Here is a 22,270-nt window from a genome sequence, read left to right on the forward strand (position 1 = left end):
CATCAGTGATTTGGATTGCCTATTGCCGACACTGATCGGAGATAGAAACTCGTATCACCACTACGAATCTTAAACAAAAGGGAGGTAATTGCATATGACAAGATCAGGTGAAATATCCAACAACTCTTTTGAAAGAATTCAAAAACCAAAGAACGGGAGGGAAGGTCTTGTTATGAGCCAATGAGTAAGAACAGCTATTGATGAAATTTCTTGAGCGCGAAGTTATCTTTAAAATTACCATGTGCTAAAAACATTACAACGACTGTGTGCAGCTATCAAACCTATAAGCCAGGAATGTTGAGTTTGGTATGGTGTTATTGCACAGCCAACTTCCCACCGTAACTGCTTCAGAAAACAGACGCTGGATGGTTCAATTGTACGACGAGATGCTGAAATATCTGTTCTATAATACTACCATTCTGTAATATTTACATAGTTAGCATTTTCAAGAAATACTTCAAGATGTGTTGGATTTGATGCCAATTTACGAATCTGTGCGACTGACATGCGCAGCCCAAAGCCTAAGGAACAGTGTGATCGCTATGCTCAGGTTCACAACAAACATTTCTAACTGATACTAATGTAACCATCAGGAACTTGCGTTACTTTTTCATTTAAACTATAAGAAATTCATTTCAGTACCCATTATAAGATTAATCTATAACATCTATAGCTCAAAAGGAATTTAATTATAACCTATCTGATTATGCTTTTAGTCTAATCTCTTACTATTCTAATTTCAAAATTAAAACAATGTCGTTGAAATAAAGCATTACTCGATTAAATTATAGGGGCCGCGGTGGCTCAGTGGTAGAGCGTTCACCTCTGGGTTCGATCCCAGCCCCCGCCAAGTGAATTTTGTGATGAACAAACACCGTGTGCGTGGGTTTTCTCGGGGTTCTCCCGTTTCCTCCTACTTTCTTCATTCCACCATTTCATTCATTACTCATCATCACCGTCATCTTTAGCCTAATCGGCATAAGCCTGGGACATAAAACTCAAAATATTCATTTTTTATTTTTTATTTTTTTATTAAATTATAATAAAGGAGTTGAGGAAACTTAGAGAAAAACAGGAATTAAAAAGAGCAGACATCTCAGATAGCAGATGTAAATGAAAATTTATTGTTGTAATCTCATATTTACTAAGTTTTTACTTAATACGTAACGACTTCAAAAATGGGGAATTGGAATTACGCAGCCTACGACGTGAACTTTCATTTTTATAGTAAAAACAAAATAACTTAGTTTCACCAAATGTACAAATATCATAATTGTACTCAATTGCTACTCGATTCCAGATCGATTTTTTTTTTTTAACGTTTTCAACCGAATATTTTCTTTCGGCATTTCAATGTAAAATAACAGACCATAGCAAACGGAATATTATACTTCTGGGCCAATGCTATCAAACAACTACGAAAGAATAGGAGAGAAGAAAGAAAAGAATACCCTTAAGGTTCCTTGTTTTAACTAGTAATCTAGATTCCGAAAAGTAAAGGTTTTGATTTCCAGAGTCCATTGAGCCACTGCCTTTACAGATAGAGTAAAGTATGGAAGAGAATATGGTCTCTGTGGTCAATTCACCGATCAATTTCCAATAATTCGGTTCGTAGTCAGTAGTAAATGGAATTCTTAAAGCCTAACAGACACAGAAAGGAAAACGTCAGGTTTCCGCGGGGATTAATCATTGAACTTTAATTATATGTAAGATGGAAAGAGACCCGTTCTGTTCTAAAGAAAAGATAATGATATACTGTTTTCCGTTGCAAAAATATCCCTTCAATAATAAATTATGATCATAGATGCATCGCATTTTGCGATACAATTTTTCGTTTGCATCGCATTTCTAAGATTTTGTGTTGCAAACTGCGATGCGATACCGTTTAAATAAAACGCTGATATACAAGGTGTAACAAAAAGGCACGGCAAAATTTCAGGGGCGAATTCCTTATGGACAGACAAGCAAAAAAGTTCATATGACCTTATGTTGGGAAATGCATCGTTACAGAGTTATAGCCATTGAAACATCTAAGGTGTGAAATAGTCACATTCTGGTCGCTCCTTAATGTGACTCAATTTAAACCTCAATAACTCAGACCCTAATTAAGCTAGGAAGACAATTTCGGTATCTATGTATCTCTGAATGACGAGGCTTTCCGCCGATATGTATTTTATGTATGTGAGGGGTACCACGGCGGACGGGGGAGGGTAAAGTACATACTTTTTCGTTTTTCCTATCTTTCTTTCTTTCTTTCTTTCTTTCTTTTTCTTTCTTTTTTTGCATCAGAATTTTGGGGATGAAATTTCTTCTTCCTTGGGGGCACACTTATAAAATTTGTTATACGAAGCAGTCCAGTATATCGTAATACCCTGTTTGCGTACTTGTTGCGTAGAAGTCTTAAATGGAGCCGCCCTGAAAATAAATGTAATTTTCAAACTGAGACTCAAAAATTTGGCCGAGTTTGTCCTCCTTCTTCTCCCCCCATATAAGCAACAAATACACATACAGGCTATTACCATATACTGAGCTATCTTATTGCTTAATATACCAATTTTTATGAGTGTACCCCCAAGGAGGAAGGAGTGCCATTATCACAATCCTGATGCAAAAAACGAAAAAGCACGTACCTTATCGTCTCTTGTCCGCCATGGCATCCCCCACATACATAAAATGCATATCGGCGGAAAGCTTCGTCCTTCAGGAATACATTGATGATAAAATTATCTTTCTAGCTTAATTACGGATGGGTTATTGAGATTTAAATTGAACCACATTGATGGGCAACCAAAATGTGACTATTTCACACCATCAGGTGGCTCAGTGACCTTAACTCTCTAACGATGCGTTTCCCGACATATAGTCGTATGAACTTTTTCGCTGTCTACCCATAAGGAATCTACCCTTGAAATTTTGCCGTACCTTTTTGTTACACCCTGTATCTATCTATCTATCTATCTATCTATCTATCTATCTATCTATCTATATATATATATATATATATATATATATATATATATATATATATATATATATATATATATATATATATATATATATATATGAGGAGTGTGTGTGTGTGTGTATGGAGGTCGTGAACTTTCATTCAGTCATTTTTTTTTTTTAAGTTTGTGAAAATTAAGCAGTAGATTAACGTTACAAACTAGTAAATTTAAAATAAAAATGACAACCATGTTCTCACCCGTGTTAGGTTGAAATGAGCTTTTAATATTCCGTGACTTTTTATTTATTTATTTATTTATTTATTACTGTTGAGCCCCAAATGGAAAGAAGAAAGTATGGTAACCATTAAAAAGAAAGAAAAAAAAGAAAGGTCGAATTTCAGTTTGAACGGATATGGCCTCTACATGCCGAAAAAGATATTTCTGGACGTTTGTTTCTCCGTTCTTCACGATGTATGTATCACTCGACTAGAGGCCTCTACCGTTTAACGTATCCACATTAAATTTTGAACTTAAGATTTTTCAGGGAAAACATTTTTATAATATTTGAATTTCCTTCCTACCTACAGAAATAAGGGTGAAAATAAAAAAAAAAAAGCGATTTTCTCGAAAACTGCTCTAGGCGCTAACGCGAATTCTTGCTCCAGGCGACAACTAGCCTATTTGTGTCTCTGGCATCATCTGCAACATAGCACGATTTAGTTTAAGGAATAGGAGCAAGCAAGATTAGTACAGTGACCCGTACCTTTTACTTCACACGAGTTTCAGTTCCTTCAGCAAGTTTCGGACATAGGGGGACGTGGAAGGACACATCGATGCTGTTTTGTGATTACAAGGAAAGGGGACTGAGCCTTTGAGGTTCTGAGGAAAACGTCTTGAGTATACCTCGTGATCTGGTTCTACTTCAATGCCAAAACTTAAGACACAAAAGATGTCTCTTACATTGTGAGTTGCTACACTGATGTTTGTGGCTGTAACGTGGCTTCTGCTTCATTTTCTTCATAAACTCGAATTCACTGGAGACTGCAGTTTGAGAACCTGTGTGTGTAAAAAGAAAGCACTTGCAAAAAGCAATAACAAAACAACTATTAGAGCTATCTACACAAATAGTTTATTCATTAATTAATTCATTCATCCATTTATTACATCCGTTAACTGTCACAGAACTAAATTAGACATATCAGTTTGAAATATATACATAAACATATATGTTTCTATTACATTTAGAGTACTCTAAATTCATTAATACACCTTATTATACATTTTATATTTACATATACGAATTATTTTGAATATATTCTTCAATACAGTAAAAGTATTGTTCTATCAAATATCTTTTAAATTTTACTCTAAAGTTATTTATAGAAATCTGATTTTTATAGGTGGTGGATGCAATTATATAATAGAGTACCTTTATGCAAGATTGATGTATTATATATGTTTGATCTGTATGTATGCAAGTGAATCTTCTTTACTTCTTGTATTTTAACTGGGTATATCAATCAAGGTTGACAACAAATTCCTTACTATTTTTTTCATATATATTAATATTTCAACAAATACATCGAAGAAAGAGTCATTATTTCAAGTTCTTTAAAAATATTCCTGCCTGCTAGTACCCTTGCCACTTTCTTCTGTAGTCTAAAGATGATAAGACTTTTGGGGGTACTTCCCCAAAACCTTAACCCATACTTTATTATAGAATGAAATTTGAGAAATATATACACACTTAGCTATTTTTAAGTTGATCTTATCTCTTACACATCTGATTACATAACACAGTTTGCTTAACATAGTTCTTATATGTTCTGTATGAGGCTATAAATTGAATCTATTAAATATTTTTACAACGAGAAAGGTAACAGTTTCTACATTTTTAATTGTTTTATCATCTATTTTTATTGTAATAGTTCGATTATTTTTAATATTGTGAAAATTTAAGGAAAACATTTTATTAGTATTGATAGCACATTTTTAGTCATCCAAATATAAAGTTGGTTCACTGCCAGTTCGCAATTTGAAGCTTATCGCCTTCCTGTTTCCCAATCACTATTATGTTCGTATCATCTGCATACAAAGTCGCACACGAATCGTTAGTATTTTCAGAAAAATCATTTATACATAGAAGAAATACAAGTGGTCTCAGTATTGATCCTTGCGGTACTCCCTGCTTTATAACTTTTTGCACTCGATACACATTTTTTATTTTTGTTGTTAACTTTTCGTAAGACTTTAGTTACTTGCATCCGCTTTTTAATGTATAAATCAAATTATTTATTTGCAAGACCTCTGATATCATAGCAATGAAGTTTCTTGAGAAATGTACTATGATTTACTAAATCAAAAGCTTTTGCTAGATCTAAAAATTCTGCAATTAATTCTTCCCTATCCAATAGCTTCTTACAGGTTTTAAGAAAAATAATAAAAAATTGCTGCCTCGGTGGATTTACCTTTCAAGAAACCATATTGCATGTTGAATAAAATAGAGTATATTTAAATGAATTTCATTATTCGATTAAACATTATTTTCTCCAGAATTTTATCGGTAGCAATGAAATCGATCTATAATATTCTATTTCATTGCGTTTATATTTCTTATGTAACGGCTTAATTTTAGCAATTTTTAGTTTATCAGAAAAAGTTCCTGTTGAGAGTGAAAATCTGACAGATAACATAATGGTTTGACTAAATATTTGTAACAACTTTTCATCAAATTGTTAGATATTTCATCCGTCCCTGCAGAGTACGAATTTTTCATTTGTTTTATTATAATAACTATTTCACTTTCTGTTACCTATTTTAAAAATATCGATTTCTCACACTTTTTCATTTTTAATTTTTTAAAGTTAGGTTTTCTAGTTTCTTTGTTTTTAATAAGAGTTTGTCCTATGTATTCTAAAATATTTGTTAAATAATATTTGCTATGCATTTTGGATTTGTCACATTTACACCCTCATGGATTATGCTACTTTTTTTTATTAAGCTCTTCTTTAATTACTTTCCATATTGCCTGTGACTTATTGTGTCACTGAAGAATCTTCCTACTATTATAATTTGTTTCGTTATTTTCAACATTTTTTGTAATCATTTTTGTGTTCATAATCGATTTGATTCATTGTAGTAGGGTGACACTTTCTAATTTTATTTAGCTGTATATTTAATATGTTTACTTTAAAAATTTCAAGTGTAGTCCATTTTTTCTTCTTTGTTTTCAGTAAATATATATATATATATATTTTATTGGAAATGCAATTTCAGTTATGTCTTACAGTATCATGTATTTATCTCAAATAAATAATCTACGTTGGTTAGCTCATAAATATTATCCCACGTCTCTAGGCTAAGTAAATAAGTAAAATAACTAATACTATTTGAACTAAGACGCCTTGTTATTATATGCATTTCATTTGTTTCCACGTTTATTTTTACGATTTGTGCTTCATGATCTTAAAAGCTTGTATTTATAACTTCTGATTCATAATTTATGCTTAATGGGTTTGCCAAAATCTCGTCTATACCCGATACTGATTTATTATTATTATTATTATTATTATTATTATTATTATTATTATTATTATTATTATTATTATTATTATTATTATTATTATTATTGGTAATTTGAAATTGTGGGAATTAAATTGTGTGTTTGAAATAAAGATTCAAAATCTTCATTGAGTTTTCCATTCAAAAAATTTACGTTCAAATCACCTACAATAATTGATATGTATTTCTTACCATGAAAATACTCCAGTATTTTATCTAAATTGTTGATAAATATGTTAATATTACTGTCTGACGTCCTATATACACAAATAATACATATTTTTGTGGAAACATATTTCTTTTGTACTATATTCAAACTCTTTCTCTTCTTTGAATTTGTCAAACTTTTTAACTTTCATTTCATTTAACTAATCATCATTTAACTAATTGAAGTTGTTTATCTGTATTAAAACCTGTGTATTTTGACGAAAGAGTATGATTGTATTCTTTTTATCATCAGAATGTTTATTATTGTATTTTTTTGGGGGGGGGTTGTTTTATATAGGGTGACCACAAAGTCCCGTTACTCTTGAAAATAAGTAATATAAACCATTAGACGTACGTAAATCAGTACACGGAGAGAATTGAATGACATGAACAACAATGCTTTATTGAGACAGGAAACATCAAGTGTCCAAAGAACAGTCTGTCGACCGTCATTCTCATGACAAAGATTAATACACCGGCAGGTTCTGTGCGGCATTTTGCGGAGCATTGCAGGTGTAACTTGAGTGAAAGCTTGTTTCACAGCTTCTGTCAGTTCGGCAGTGGTATCGTAAGGGATTATCGTACCACGATTAATCCAACGCCCAGGAAAGACTTCCGTAAGATATTCGCGTACGATGAGAGTATAATAGGCAGGTGCCCCATCATGGGAAAACTTGCATTAGCATTTATCAAGGGGTAACGGAGAAACGTACATTAGCATTTATCAAGGGGTAATGGGACTTTCTGGTCACCCTGTATTTTCAAATATTGTCGATTTTTGTCCATAATTAATGTTAAAATTAAATTTTAATTTCTTAAAATCCGAACATTTTTCCGATATTCACCATTCACTCGTCTCTAAGATGTAACTGTCTTGAAAGTAATGAAATAAATACTATTTTCAAAACTGAAGTTTTTATTTTTATAACAGCATTAATAACAAGTTCTCAAAGTGAATTTTCTATTACTATCATGATGGTAGCCATGAGTTAAAAAAAAAAAAAATGGGAATCTTTAAACAATTATCTGAAAGTTTTGCTACTCTTTATCATGGCTCAGAAATAATAATACCTCTAATAATTTATCACTATTATTTACTCTTACACAAACAAGAATAAAATTACAGCATAAGATTAAAAAGGATGTTAGAGTTAGTAAGAGATGGAAAGAACAGATCATATTTTATATTGAATACCAGGTTCATATCTAATGGAACTACTACAAAAGTAGAAAAGAAATCCTACGATCATTATTAAAAACAAAACAAAAAAAAAAAAAACTATGAAACAATGGTCCACAAAACTACGTATCTGCAATGATCAAAACAAGACAGTACCCCGAAAATAGTGAAGAAAAACTTGTTGCTCCATTGTTAACATTGTAATATACACCTGAATTACTTGATAGTCAATATAACTCTGATCGATAAGCTTTTGAGCACAACAACTGGTTACAATGTAACACGAAGCGTCTTTATTGTCCAATTGAGCCTCTATTGAGTTGAAAGTTTAAGTCTAGCTTCATTCCAGTCAGTGTAGGGCATTTACGTAACATTCACAAGGAGACAAGAGAATATCGTAATTTGTTTCTAACAATAACAAATAACTACGTCCACTGCTGAGAGATTTTTTGAAATAGCTAATAGTATTTTAATGAACTGAAAGAGGGAAAGTTCAAGTCTATACACTTATTATGTTCATACACATGCACACAAATCGCTAGATTTCAAATTGTTATACTGACTTTTGAAAGAAAGAAAAACAAGTTGCAAAATATAAAGTAATTGTAGTTACATCAAGTTTTCAGTTTACAAATGTTTCATGTGGCTTCCTTCGGCCGCGCGGCAAACACTAACTCGATAGTTCGAACTCTTTTCATACCTTAAACATTGATAGGAATTGGCGAGTTGACTGATGGTTGACGGGAGATGTCACTAAAGTGTGTATAGCTCATGCAGAGTAATGACAGCTCTCACCAATAACACTATGTATGGCTTTGGATTGTAACAAAAGAAACACTGACCAAAGCTTAAAACCAACTTTATTTTAAATCATAATGTGTTACACTTTCGGATATCTAACATATCCTTCATCACACATTATATAGACACTATAGAACGAAGGTGTTATGCCACATAAAGAGCAATGTGGATAGGAGTACGAAGAGGAATTTCATAAGCAATATGATAAGAAGAATAGAAATACTGGAAGACGAAGAGGCAGGAAGGAAGGAGAGCATAGAGAAATTCTACAGAGAAGGACGGTTACAGCAGAAAGGAGTTAGAAAGAGAAGAACGCAGGAGCACGAAGAGGGGAGAAACATGAAGGGAGAGGATGAGATATAGAAAGCATGAGAGAAAAAGCGGTGAAACTGAAGAAGTTATTCAAGAAAGGAGCGGTCAGAGCTTATAGAAGGAATTGTAGAAAAGTTATTGAGATCAATAAAGAAGAAAAATAGAAAAGGCACCAAGAATATTAATGAAGAGGAAGAAGGACTCATCTACAGGGTATGGTGTAGGGGCTGCGATATGTCATATGTAGGAGAGAATGAAAGAAAGGATAAAACAACATAAAGATGACATGAGGAGGAAGAAAGATACCAATGCGGCATACAATTACAAATATGTTAGGGAGACTAATCATGAAATTGACTGAGATAAGAGGGAAGTATTGGAGATAGAGAAGAGAATAATAATAAGAAAGTGGAAAGAAGCAGATTGCATAAAGAAGGTAGAAATAGATAAGCTGATGAACTGGACAAGGGGCTTACCTATGAATGAATTATGGCAGAGAATTTTGGATAGCATAGACAGGAAGATGGACTTGAAAAAGGTCCTTATAAGGACCAAAAGTAGCGACACGTGATTGGTTGGAAAATGGACAAGAAGAACTACGGGATTGGCTGAAGGAATCACATAATAGAATTTAGACTTTTTCATAAGGATGACTATATATATATATATGTCTGTATCTTCATTTATGTTCTATAGTGTCTATATAGTGTCTGATGAAGGATATGTTAGATATCCGAAACTGTAACACATTATGGTTTAAAATACAGTGTGTGTTGAAGCTTTGGTCAGTATTTCTTTTGTTACAATCTCTCAGCAAACAAATGAATCTTGAACACTCCCTCTTTCGATGTGTAGAAGTTTTATTCACTCATGACTAGTCGTTTCTAAGCTATAACAATTTGAAATCGGTAGAAAATTTCATCCTCTCAACCACCCTGAACTTTTCTAACCCATCTTATCTGTAACTTACTCTGTGCAGATTTTTGGTGACCCAGCCAGGATATTAATTTTTCACTGAAATTAATAGCACATTAAATATATGTATAAGAGACATTATAAAATAGACCTACACTATAAAATAGATGAAGGTGTTAATTATTTTTATTTTGAATTGTACAAGGTACTTGATGAATGCGTACCAAAAAAGGTTAAGAGGAAACGTTCCCACCCGCCTTGGTTCACTGTTGAAATAATAATAAAAAAAATTAAAGAAAAAAGATCGCATTAGACATAAATTTAAAAAATCTAAGCGTCACTCTGATTACATGCACTTTGCAGATATTAGGAAACAAATTAAGTGTAGCATTGAATTAGCTTTTCAAAATTATAGTCATCAGGTAGAAGCGAATATTGCTAATGAACCTAAGGAATTTTGGAATTACATAAATAATAGAAGATGCTCAAAAGTTAATGTGAATCAATCTGTCCTTGAGTACGAGGGCTATCCAGAAAGTAGATTACGTTTTGGAATAAAAAATCAACAAAGTATAGGAAACAAATTTTATTATATACAGATGAAAGCCACACACAAATACTACTTTTCGACATAGTCACCATTCAAATTAAGGCATTTATCGTAGCGATGTACGAGCTTGGAAATTCCTTCGTCGAAAAATTCGGCCGCCTGCGACTTCAACCACTTCGTTACCTCTTCTTGCAGCTGTTCGTCGTCATCAAAACGCTGCATAGCCAGCCACTTCTTCATTGCTGGGAATAGGTGGAAGTCGCTCGGTGCCAGGTCGGGACTGTACGGCGGATGAGGAAACAACTCCCACTGAAAAGATTCAAGAACTTCACGCGTGACATTTGCCGTGTGGGGCCGGGCGTTGTCGTGAATCAACAAGATCTTAGAGCTCAACATTCCTCTGCGCTTGTTTTGAATTGCTCTTCTGAGGTTTTGCAGAGTTTGGCAATACCTTTGAGCGTTTATTGTAGTGCCTCTTTCCAGGAAGTCCACCAAAATCACACCTTTTCTGTCCCAAAAAACAGTCGCCATCATCTTCCTTGCCGACATTGTTTGCATGCATTTCTTGGGTTTTTGGGGAGAACCTGTGTGCCCCCACTGCATTGATTGCAATTTCGTTTCACAGTTCACGTGTTTCACCCATGTTTCGTCACCAGTAACGATGCGATCGAGTAAAGAGTCACCATCCTTATTGTAGGCGTCCAAAAAGTGCAACGCTGCAGCCATTCGCTGATTTTTGTGGTCCTCTGTCAAGATTTTTGGAATCCATCTTGCACAAAACTTGTGGTAACCAAGCTTTTCGCTGATGATTTCGTGCAACAAACTTCGCGAAATTTGTGGAAAACTCAAAGAAAGTTCCGTTATTGTGAACTTTCGATTTTCACGGACTTTAACATCGACTTTTTCGACAAGTTCGGCAGTCACTTTGCTGGGTCTCCCACTTCGATCTTCGTCGTGAACATTGGTTCGGCCATTTTTAAATCTTATGACCCACTGTCGCACTCCACCTTCAGTGATAATGTTGTCCCCATACACTTCACACAGCTGCCGATAGATTTCTATCGGTTTACAGTTTTTTGCTGTCAGAAACCTTATTACTGCACGCACCTCGCAGCTCGCGGGATTTTCAATTAACGCAGACATTTCAAACCGTCACAGTATCTTAACGGAGCACAGCACGAACCTCTCACTAGCACGGCTAGATGCCGACTGAGCTGCGCAACGCTCTGACCCCAAGATGGCCGCGCTAGCCCCGCCCCTAGCGGACACAGACGAAAACGTAATCTACTTTCTGGATAGCCCTCGTATAACGACGAAAAAATTATTGATGCTAAGTTAAAATGTGAAGCTTTTCCTACACACTTTCAGTTTGTTTATAGTTATGAACCATCTAATATAGATCTACATGAAATATGTTCTATTTAAATTACTTCAACTGTAGATATAATGGTTTTAGACATGATCTGCGAAGCTGAAGTTGGAAAAGCAATAGACAAAATGAAAAGTAAAAGATCGTTTTGCCATGATAGTATACCGTCCTATGTTTTTAAGGGTTGTAAAGAATATTTTATTAAATCATTGACTTATTTGTTTAACTTGTCTTTGACTTAATGTAAATTTCCTACAGAATTTAAAATATCAGCAGTTTGCCCGGTTCCTAAGGTTAATCCGGTAAGATTAATACAAAATCACAGACCAATAAATCTAATATCATCTCTGCTAAAACATTCGAAGCAATCATTATAAACATATGCTTAATCATGTATCTACGTATTTATCGGATTCTCAATATGGTTTCAGACGCAATAGATCAACTATTTCAAATTTGCTGACTATAAATCAAGTAATTAATGATTCTTTCAGTAAAAGGAATCAAGTAGATGTAGTATATACAGATTTCAAACGTGCCTTTGATTTGGTTGATCACGGGGTACCTTTAGTAAACTGAGAACGTTTGGTATATCACAAGAACTGATCAAATTGTTTCATTCATATTTGAATGAAAGAATTCAATATGTTATTTTTAATAATATTAAATCTAAGGAATTCACAGTGTATTCTGGGGTACCTCAAGGATTGAATTTGGGTCCTTTACTTTTTCTTATTATGATAAATAATCTACCCAAAATGTTTCAATATAGTTCATGCTTAATATTTGCAGATTATACCAAATTATACAAAGAAATCCGCACGGAAAGTGATTATATTAAATTACAAACAGATGTTAATAGGCTTAATGAGTGGTGTAGGAGAAATAAATTTCAGTTGAATATTTCAAAATGTTATGTAATGACTTTTACTCTTAATAAAGCACGCACAATATTTGAATATACTATTGGAAATCAGAAGTTAGAAGGAAAGGAAATTATAAGAGATTTAGGTGTTTGGTTTGATATTAATTTGAAATTTAAACATCATATAAATATAATAACTAACCAAGCTTTTAAAATGCTGGGTTTCATTAAGAGGTCAAGTCATTATTTTAAAAATCAAGGGACTATTTTATCGTTGTATAATGCATTTGTTCGATCGAAACTAGAATATGCATCTATTGTTTGGGATCCATTTTATCAGTATCGGAAACAGCAAATAGAGAAAGTTCAGAATAAGTTATTGAGATATATTGCGTATAAAATACATGATATTCAAACTCGTTATGTTCCTTATGATGAACTTTTAAAAAAATTCAAATTATTGTCACTTCAAAATAGGAGATCTATACAGCGAGTACTATAACTTAAAAAATTAATTGATAATAAGGAAGATAACGTATTCTTATTAGGTAGATTACCGTTTTATTGTCCTCGGCAAAATCTGAGAGGTAGACATGTTTATTATATGCCTGAAAACACAATAAATGTGAACAGGAATTCACCACTGTCTAAATTATGTGATGCAGGTAACAAAATTGAGTCTATAGGATTGAATTTATTTCAGTATGAATTTAAGACTTTTGAGCAAAAGTGTTTTCAATTACTAAATGATAAACTCTAGAATATTTTTGTACAGCATATGTAAAGAGAAAAAGATGTATAGTACTATTTCGTGTTACCAATGCTAGTTCTATATTTGGAGTTGGGTTGCATATCCTTTGATAATTATGTATAAACTTTGTACTTTGTAATTGCCTTTGGGTGTAAAGTACAAATTATTATTATTATTATTATTATTATTATTATTATTATTATTATTATTATTATTATTATTATACTAACTAAGGGTTACATATCTAACTGATCTTTGAAAGGTGACAAAGAAGAGAAGTAATACAAAGAGTTGGGAATAAATCTTATAAACAGAATATCGTTTAGGTGAGTTCATATGTTTAAAGTGTGTTTTATGAGTTCATATGTTTAAAGTGTGTTTTATGAGTTCATATGTTTAAAGTATGTTTTATGTGTTCAAGTTTAAAGTGTGTTTTATGAGTTCATATGTTTAAAGTGTGTTTTATGCACAATGCAACTTATTACCACCAATTACCTCACAATGTTTCATTATTTACTTGGCATTAATTATACTTAAACATTACACCTTCTTACCATCAGAGGAATAATACTCTTCGCATGTAACATCTTTAGCACGCTCTACGTTTTGATTCGATTTTGATCTTGCCAAGTTTGCATTCTTTTCAAGTGAAGATGAATGATTTGATTTTGCTGTAAATAAAGTTAACACATAAATGTAAGTAAACAAAATGCAAATCTTTAAATATACAATGTTAAAAAAGTCAAATTATAATATTGAAAAGTCTACGTCCATGGAATACTTTGAAGTATATAAAACTATAAATAGAGAATATTCAAGATTTATACAGTGTGTTTCAAAACAACCGACAACGTTTGGGAGGTGATTCCAGACACCAAGATAAGACAAAAAGTATAGACCAACCTGGGAGCACAAATCCATCATTTTTGGAGTTATAGGCTGCAGAAAACATGAAAAAATTAACTTTAAAGCACATAGCTCCAAAACTATGGGACCTACCGTAGTCGGGTCAAGATTTCATTTAGGAACAAGTACGTAAGCTATCCAAAAATACATGTTTCACGATCCTAAGGTACTCACGCAACAATTTTTATAGAGGGAGTTTGGCTGCGAGCATATAATTTGAAGTATTCACTAACTAACGCTATAAAAATTGTTGCGGAAGTACTTCAGGATTATGAAACTTGGATAATTTGGATAGGGCACATACTAATTCCTAAGTAAAGTCTTGACGTGACTATGGTAAGTCCTAAAGTTTTGAAGTTATAAAAGTTCATTTTTTCATGTTGTCTGCAGCCTATAATCCGAAAGGAAGCATTTTTGTACCCAGGTTGGTCTACACTTTTTATCTTATCTTGGTGTCAGGAAACAGCTTCAAAACGTTGTCGGAGTTGTTTTGAAACACCCTGTAAGCAAAATTGCGAAACAATTACCTTCCATTATATGTTTCTCGATTATTTCTAGGGCTTTAATTATCAAACATAAAATGACAAGAAGCCAGGATAAAATAGTTAACTAAGAATTGTATGAAGAATCAACTATAATATGCCTTGAAGTGCAACACTACATTGAAGAAATAGTAGAGAAATATTCATACATAAAATAGGAAGAGATTTACCAAGACTTTGGTATGGAGCGTGGTGTTTTACGGATCAGAGACGTGGACATTGAGAAAAGCTAAAAAAATCCAAACTGGAAGCATTTTAAATGTGGTGTTGGCGCAGAATGCTGCGCATATCATGGACCGAAAGGAAAAGGAATGAAAACTTACTAAAGGAAGCTAATGAAGGACGAAAGATCATGAAGATAATAGGAAAAAGAAGAAACAGCACTCCGATTGGATCACCGTATTGATAGAGGGAAAGACAGAAGGAAAACCAGGAAGAGGAAGACCAAGGATAGAAAACGAAGAAGCAGTGGCGTATTTAGGGCACTTCTGGGCTTAATCCCGCTCCGCGAAATTTTATTTACTATATTAAAGTAAATGAAATATCTTACAGAATTTTCACATATCCAGGACTAGAATTAGCAAAGCCCTTCTCCGAAACAAAATCGTAAACACACCACTGCGAAGAAGAGACCTTATCAAAATATAAAACAGCTCTCCCAAGGGAGAGGAAGTTTTAAAATTCCTTGTTGCCCACCAACCTATGGTTGAAAATAGAAAGAGGAAGATGGTAGGAAGAGATAAATGTTGCTAAATAATGCCATGATAATCAAGTATGTTTCCAAGATTATGATATTGCTTTTTTTTTGAAGGGGGGGGGGAGTGTCAATTAGTTTGCGCCAGGATTTATCAAGGAGATCTTGATATATATATATATATATATATATATATATATATATATATATATATATATATATATATATATATATATATATATATATATATATATATATATATATCAAATGAAATGTATAGCTTGTTGAGCCCCCGCACTTAAAACCAGTTTTGGGTAATGTATGAGAGTGCGAATATACAGTGGTTTTCCTCACTCACCCTAAACTTCTGCGGACATACACGGTTGTCAATGTGTCCGCGACAGAATTGACTCTCATAGCTGAATGTCCCGCTCCGTTTGCCTTGGCACTGCAGTCTCTCAAGAACCTCCGACGACCAGGTAGAGAAGAAATAGTGTGAGATGAACGCGGAAACTTAGATATCTTCCAAAGTGGCGGTCGCTGTCCTATCAGTGGACAGGGTTCACACTGAAAATCTGGTATCGATTTTTCTGATTTTTCATGTCTGTCAATGAGTAACAAAATTTTCTTTGACTCGAGAACACTATTATTTATGGATAAGTTTACAAAATATATATTTTTAAGTGGCCTTCACCTTCCCCAAAGCCGACCAACGCTCTCTTTTTTACTTCTTACAAACAGTATAAGTTTACTTCTTACTCTAAATATTTATGAATGAAACTTCTAGCATTCCGAATACAATAAAACAATAATACCAAAAAGTACAATTACACACTAGCGATATCTTTAATATCTCGGGATTCTGAAAACACTTATAAAGATAAGTCTATATGCATCAAATTTGGCTTATCTCTTTGTTTATGAATAAACAAGAAGACATTTTTTCTTGTTCTGCAGTATTTGATTTTTAAAATTTAATTTGTTTCTTTTTATTTCAAACCTTAATGTTTTAAATTATTCGGTGTTCCTTAAGATCCTTTATTTCTAAAGATAATTTTAATTTTTCACCTGTTTTCTTGTCATCTTTCTGTATTTGTTTTAATTCTTCTAGTTATTCTTCATATCTTCTGTGGGCAGCTAAAAAATACTTGACTTTCTGTAAAATATACAAGATTTCTCTGATTACCCCTGACTTAATTTAGTTTCCGTGACTTTCAAAGTTAGTGTGCATCCTGAGTTACGGCGTCTTCTGTTTTATGATTCTTCTGTCCGGGCGCTCCTCGTCGAGGTACTCGAGCTCAGCTGTTAGAACTCTCGATCTCCCACTGCGTGGACCATCGATGAGATATTGACACGTGCAATACCACGTGAGCAGCTATTCTGTGGAAAGACTCGGCTTATCGTAACACCATTTTAGTGTCAAACTCAAAGTCACTTGATTGCTCATTGGATATTTGCTAGCATTACAGAAACAGACTGTAATCCGCACACAGCGGATTCACATACACAACTACATTCATCATGTTGCTCTATGAGCGGAGACGAAAGTTTTTCGCAACAATTTTGATATTTTGTAGAATTAATTATCACAATTTTCGCATTTATGACGCATTTACTTTTTAAATGTAGCACAAGTTTTTTTCTTTTGTTTAAATATGGAAGTTGTAAAAAGTATATTTTTGGTGGTAAGGTGTATACCTACCTAATAGAAAAATGAGGATATACTTCGATTAGGTGCACATTCTAGCTGATTTATTCACTAAACTATAGAAATTAATGCAAAAATTTAAACACTTTCTCTAACTTCATCCTTAGTTAAAGGATAGCATTCATTACCAGTTCATGCATTACCATCAAGACATTACCAGTTCTTCTTTTAAGTTTGTTCTCCTGTCAGTAACAATCATATTACACTTGAAAAAGAATCTCTCGGCATCAACATTCGAGACTGGCAACCATATTGAACGTAATGAGCTGTTTTTATAATGAATGAAAAAGAGAGAGAGAGAGAGAGAGAGAGAGAAGTGCGGGAATTTCAAAAAAATCATTTTCGTGAAATTTGGCACCCTCTGGAGCACTCCAGGCTACAGATACCCGAATATAATCTGCTTTGAAAAATGCTATAGTCTATACGTAATGTGTGTGTGTGAAGTTTCGTTGCTATATTTAGAATAGTTACAAGGAAAAAAACTATTTGTCAATTATGTTTTACAATGCAAAGGAGGTCGGAGAATCGAATCTTTCTACTATACCACGTATCATACTCAAATTACACCTTAATATATGCGCAAGTGTGATTAAGGTTAATGAGATTTTACATATCTCATTAACATACTAGCAAATATAAAAGCACATCCTTAGCCAATTTGGTGTTAGCCTTCTCATTTCACTTTTGTTATCTTTACTGACGCTACGCCAACTAGTATGGCTGCGATTGATGCGTTTGGCAATATTTTTTTTTTTTTTTTTTTTTCAGTAGAAAGGACTACGGCCGTTCCCAACTTTTGTAACTGAGTTCATGGCTGTGTCTTTCGTTATATTATTGTATTACCCTATGTCAGTTCGAATATTTTGTGATAATCAAGCGGTAGTTTAGTGATTTAATAAGAGAATTCGCCGAGTGTGGTACTTATTGCCAATTGCACATATGTTATACCAAGCGTACAATTATGAAGTAATGTTTGTAAATACTGAAAACAATAAAGCAGATGAGGCCTCACAGGCGAGCGTCTCGATCCTCACACTATCATCAACGAATGGGAACCAGGTGGTGAAGCATCAGTTCACGATGTGTGAGGGTGGTGCTGAGCACGTGGGACCTTCGATTAATTTACATTTGCTAGCATGTTAATGAGGTATGTAAAATATATATATATATATATATATATATATATATATATATATATATATATATATATATTAGTGCAAAATAGCATAGGCGAATGGGAATGGCATGTTGGATACAGGTGTGATTCAAACAATGTAAGCTATAAGTACCTGTCTTGGTCATTTCGAATTCTACATTTTTTTTATTCTATCAAAATAGGGCCGGCTCGATCAGAGCTGAAATTTGTAATATTTTAACATGTTAAGATTAAAAATTATTTTACTTAAGTTTGTCAGCTAATAAAAAAAAAATGGATTACTTGTGTTTAGAAGTTCATTATTAATTACATACTTTGCACGGTTTTGTATTTCAATTTTGATCTGGATTGGGTAAGGCCAAATTTCTATATTTTCATTATGTCCAATAATACAAAATTAAATTAATGTAATTAATACATAGCGTCTAGATTACCATCAACTGGTAATAAAATTTTGTTTTTGTACAATTGGTTTGTTACAAATTTTGTCTTGGTACCATATGATTGGTAAACATAGGTATGGTTTCTACCAACATTTCGCATACCGTGAAAAGTAAGCAGGTAATATATGTCATTCTCCTTTAACACAATAAGATCAAAGCAAATAATGTGGATTATGTATATACCCTTATTATGAACTTTTAAAATAAATTACAAATGTTAACTAAAAATGCAGTTGCACACAAAATGAAACAAAAAGCAGTAACAAGAACGTATACTGATAGATATTCATATTTTTACATAAACCTTAGTCTATGTGAAATGAAAAAAATTCATATTTATGTGAAATGAAGAAAAGCATAAGTTTCTGGCTTTTTCCTTTTATTTTTATAATATTTTTCTTGAAAAACTGCCAATGCAAAACATAAATTACACGAAAATATGACTTTATCCTCCCAAAAAGTAACTTTTAGTGACAAACTTGAAAAAAAGTAACTTTTAGTTAAGAAAAAGTGATCCAATATGAGCCTTGTGAACAAGAAACACGGAACGACCTTCACCTACGTACTCCTGATGCATACCGGATATCATGTGAATGTGGCAGAGCATACATAGAACAGGCTGGACGTACAGTAGAACAACGATGCAATGAACACAACAGCTACATAAGACTTCAGCAACCCGAAAAGTCAGGACTAGCAGAGCTTGGACAAAGAATTGATTTTACAAATACCACCATAGTAACCAAGTCCAGCAAGTTTTGGGACTGAAGAATAAAGGAAGCCATAGCCATGTCACGGGTAAGGAACAGTCTCAATAGAGACAATGAGCAATTTTCAGGAACAAAAACAGATTCAATAAAGCCATTTCTCGTAGCCACAACAAAAATAGCCAATGAGGAGCCAGCATCCTTCAGTCAATCAAAAGCCACCACTTTTCTCAGGCAATCAGAAGCCCCATTCACACCTCTTCCTTTAAATAGTCACTATACATACATGCTCATGTCTCCGGTCTCTTCATTACAATTCTATAATCCCTGAAGATGAACGATGTCTCATTCGAAACGTCAAATGTCTACTTTCACTTGGTAGATAGCCCAAGAACAGTAACTGAAAAAAAAAAAAAAAAAACTTCGAAATGTGATACTAAAAGAAAACTAATCCACACCGTTGACTTCGCATACGTCGAAGTGATTTTATCGGAGAGACCGTAGCCTACACAGAACGTATCCTAAAGGTGGAGGAGAAGACTTCGAAAGAGAAGAGAGTTTAAAATTTATGTAAAAAAAAATGAATATCTCACAAATCTCTCATGTTAGATAGATTCAGCTCTGTATATAATCTTATTTCTAAAAACACGTTGACACACATATGACTTACAGTCTGAAAAAAAAATATGTAAGGGTAAGATATTCCTAGAGGATGAAAAGGAGGTGACGTGAAAATAATCAAAAAAGACCTATATAGTGTCGAATCCATAGTTTTGGGAGTCACTGGGATAAATAACGAAACTTTCTTTCGATGCCATCTAAGTTCAACCCTATCGGCGAGAGCGGAGGGAGGGGATATGAAGGGTAAAAATAAAATGACCGAAATTAATGTCCAGCTTACAGTTTTTCGGGTCGCAAAGCTCATTGGTGACTCCGAATGATATTTAAGCCCAAGTTTAGTCAAGATCGTGGATGTCACCTAGCGTCAGGAAATGAGAGGAACACCAAAACAAAGAGTGTTTGGTGCGAGGGGCACCGGATTCGATTCGTAGTCGTTACTTGTGATTATCTACCTAACTTTTGATAGGGGCAGCGCCGAAGAACTTCCTTTTCGTTATTTATTATGCATACTTCTTTATTGTTCACAGGGCGAACTTCGATGGCCTTGTGTATATTAGTTGAAATGGAATTAATAGGGACAACGCCGAAGGTGTTGCCTTTTGTTATTTATTCTACTCAGTACTTTGTTTTCAAATATTGCGTGTAGACATTATCCTTCCCGTGCAACGCCGGGTATTTACACTACTTCTTCATATAGGAGGAGACCCGGGTTCGATTCCCGGCGGGAGCTCATGTGGTTCGGATTCCACGTTAATCAGTAGGTCCACGTCTCATATAGCCTCGCTGCTGAAAGGGACGTTAAACTCAAAATCACCTCACCTCACCTTCTTCATATAGGAAATGTGGTATGTAGAATATCAGTTCGTGCCTTCCTGTAGTAAAATATAGTGTTATTACTAACTTAGTTTTAAAAATTGTAGCATCGTATACTAGAACTTAATTGAACAGAATTTATATTAATTTCATAATTCATAGAGGTTTCTTATTGGATTCAGTATTAAAATATTGAAATTACTTCTTGTTTTTGTATATGACGTGTATGTGGAATATAGACCTATTTTTCTGTAGCTTGGAAACTTTGACTATAACTTAGAAGCAAAACAGACTATGATTTAGTCTACTTACTTTAGGTCTAGTCAATATTTCAGTATCAGAATACAAGTCTTTCGAAACACAGGGTTACCGTACCCTAAGATACCAAAACGCCGACACATTTTCATCTAACCAACTCGTTATACAAACATTAACTTTCGGCATACGAATGATAAGTTTATTTTTTTACTTCCAAGTTTGATTGTAAAACCTTATGAAATATATCGAAATACAGGAAAAATACTTAAGAAAAAGTACTTACATAGTATAATGTTGATTTTACCTATTCATATTTTACAGTACATCAGCGCACACATAAGAGAATCTTGGGAAATGTATGCGACTCTCAAAATGCGGACATGACCACATAAATGCTTACGTATAGTAGCCCTAGACTATTAAATATATCCCTTTGTAGTCAATTGGATAAAACACATGATCTCGAATTTGATTTTTGGTACAATTGCTCACGGGTAGTTGCCTGGATCCCGTTTAAAGTATACGTTCTGTTCTATATAGTCTCGGCAAAGAATTCAGTTGAGTTGATTTTGAGTTTAACATCCCGTTTAAGAGCGAGGCTATATGAGACCTGAACCTACTGAGTAACGTGGAATCCGAACCACATTAGCTCCCGCCGGGAATCGAACCCGGGTCTCCCACGGCAAAGGCGCATGCGCTAACCGCTTAGCCACGAAGAACCTCGTAAAAAATTCAATCAATTAACTAATTCACTGATTGCTTGACACGCATATTGAAACTGCTTTACAAACCACTACACAAATACAGAATATAAATTTAAATAGAAAATGGTCTTGAGCTTTAGGGGTAATCCTTGCAAATAAATGATGAAATTAGGAGAGCGAAATGAAAGAAGAACCACAAGAAAATTTACGAAAACGATATTGGCTACTACAAATTTACATACTCTGAATTCGAACCACGGAC

General features: G+C 33.7%; 1 protein-coding gene across 1 annotated transcript in view; it reads right to left on the minus strand.

Annotated features, from left to right (window-relative positions):
• Positions 1-22,270, minus strand: part of LOC145672014 (uncharacterized) — a 163,324-nt gene that overhangs the window by 111,271 nt on the left and 29,783 nt on the right. The window contains exons 6-7 of the mRNA XM_081741199.1: positions 14,011-14,127; positions 3,906-4,001 (exon numbers count right to left, since the gene is read on the minus strand). Of these exons, the coding sequence (XP_081597325.1) occupies positions 3,906-4,001; positions 14,011-14,127 (213 nt within the window). The remainder of the gene's footprint in view (positions 1-3,905; positions 4,002-14,010; positions 14,128-22,270) is intronic.

Source organism: Thermobia domestica, chromosome 15 (assembly GCF_964235325.1).
Source record: "Thermobia domestica chromosome 15, izTheDome1.hap1.1, whole genome shotgun sequence".
Classification (NCBI taxonomy): Eukaryota; Metazoa; Arthropoda; class Insecta; order Zygentoma; family Lepismatidae; genus Thermobia; species Thermobia domestica.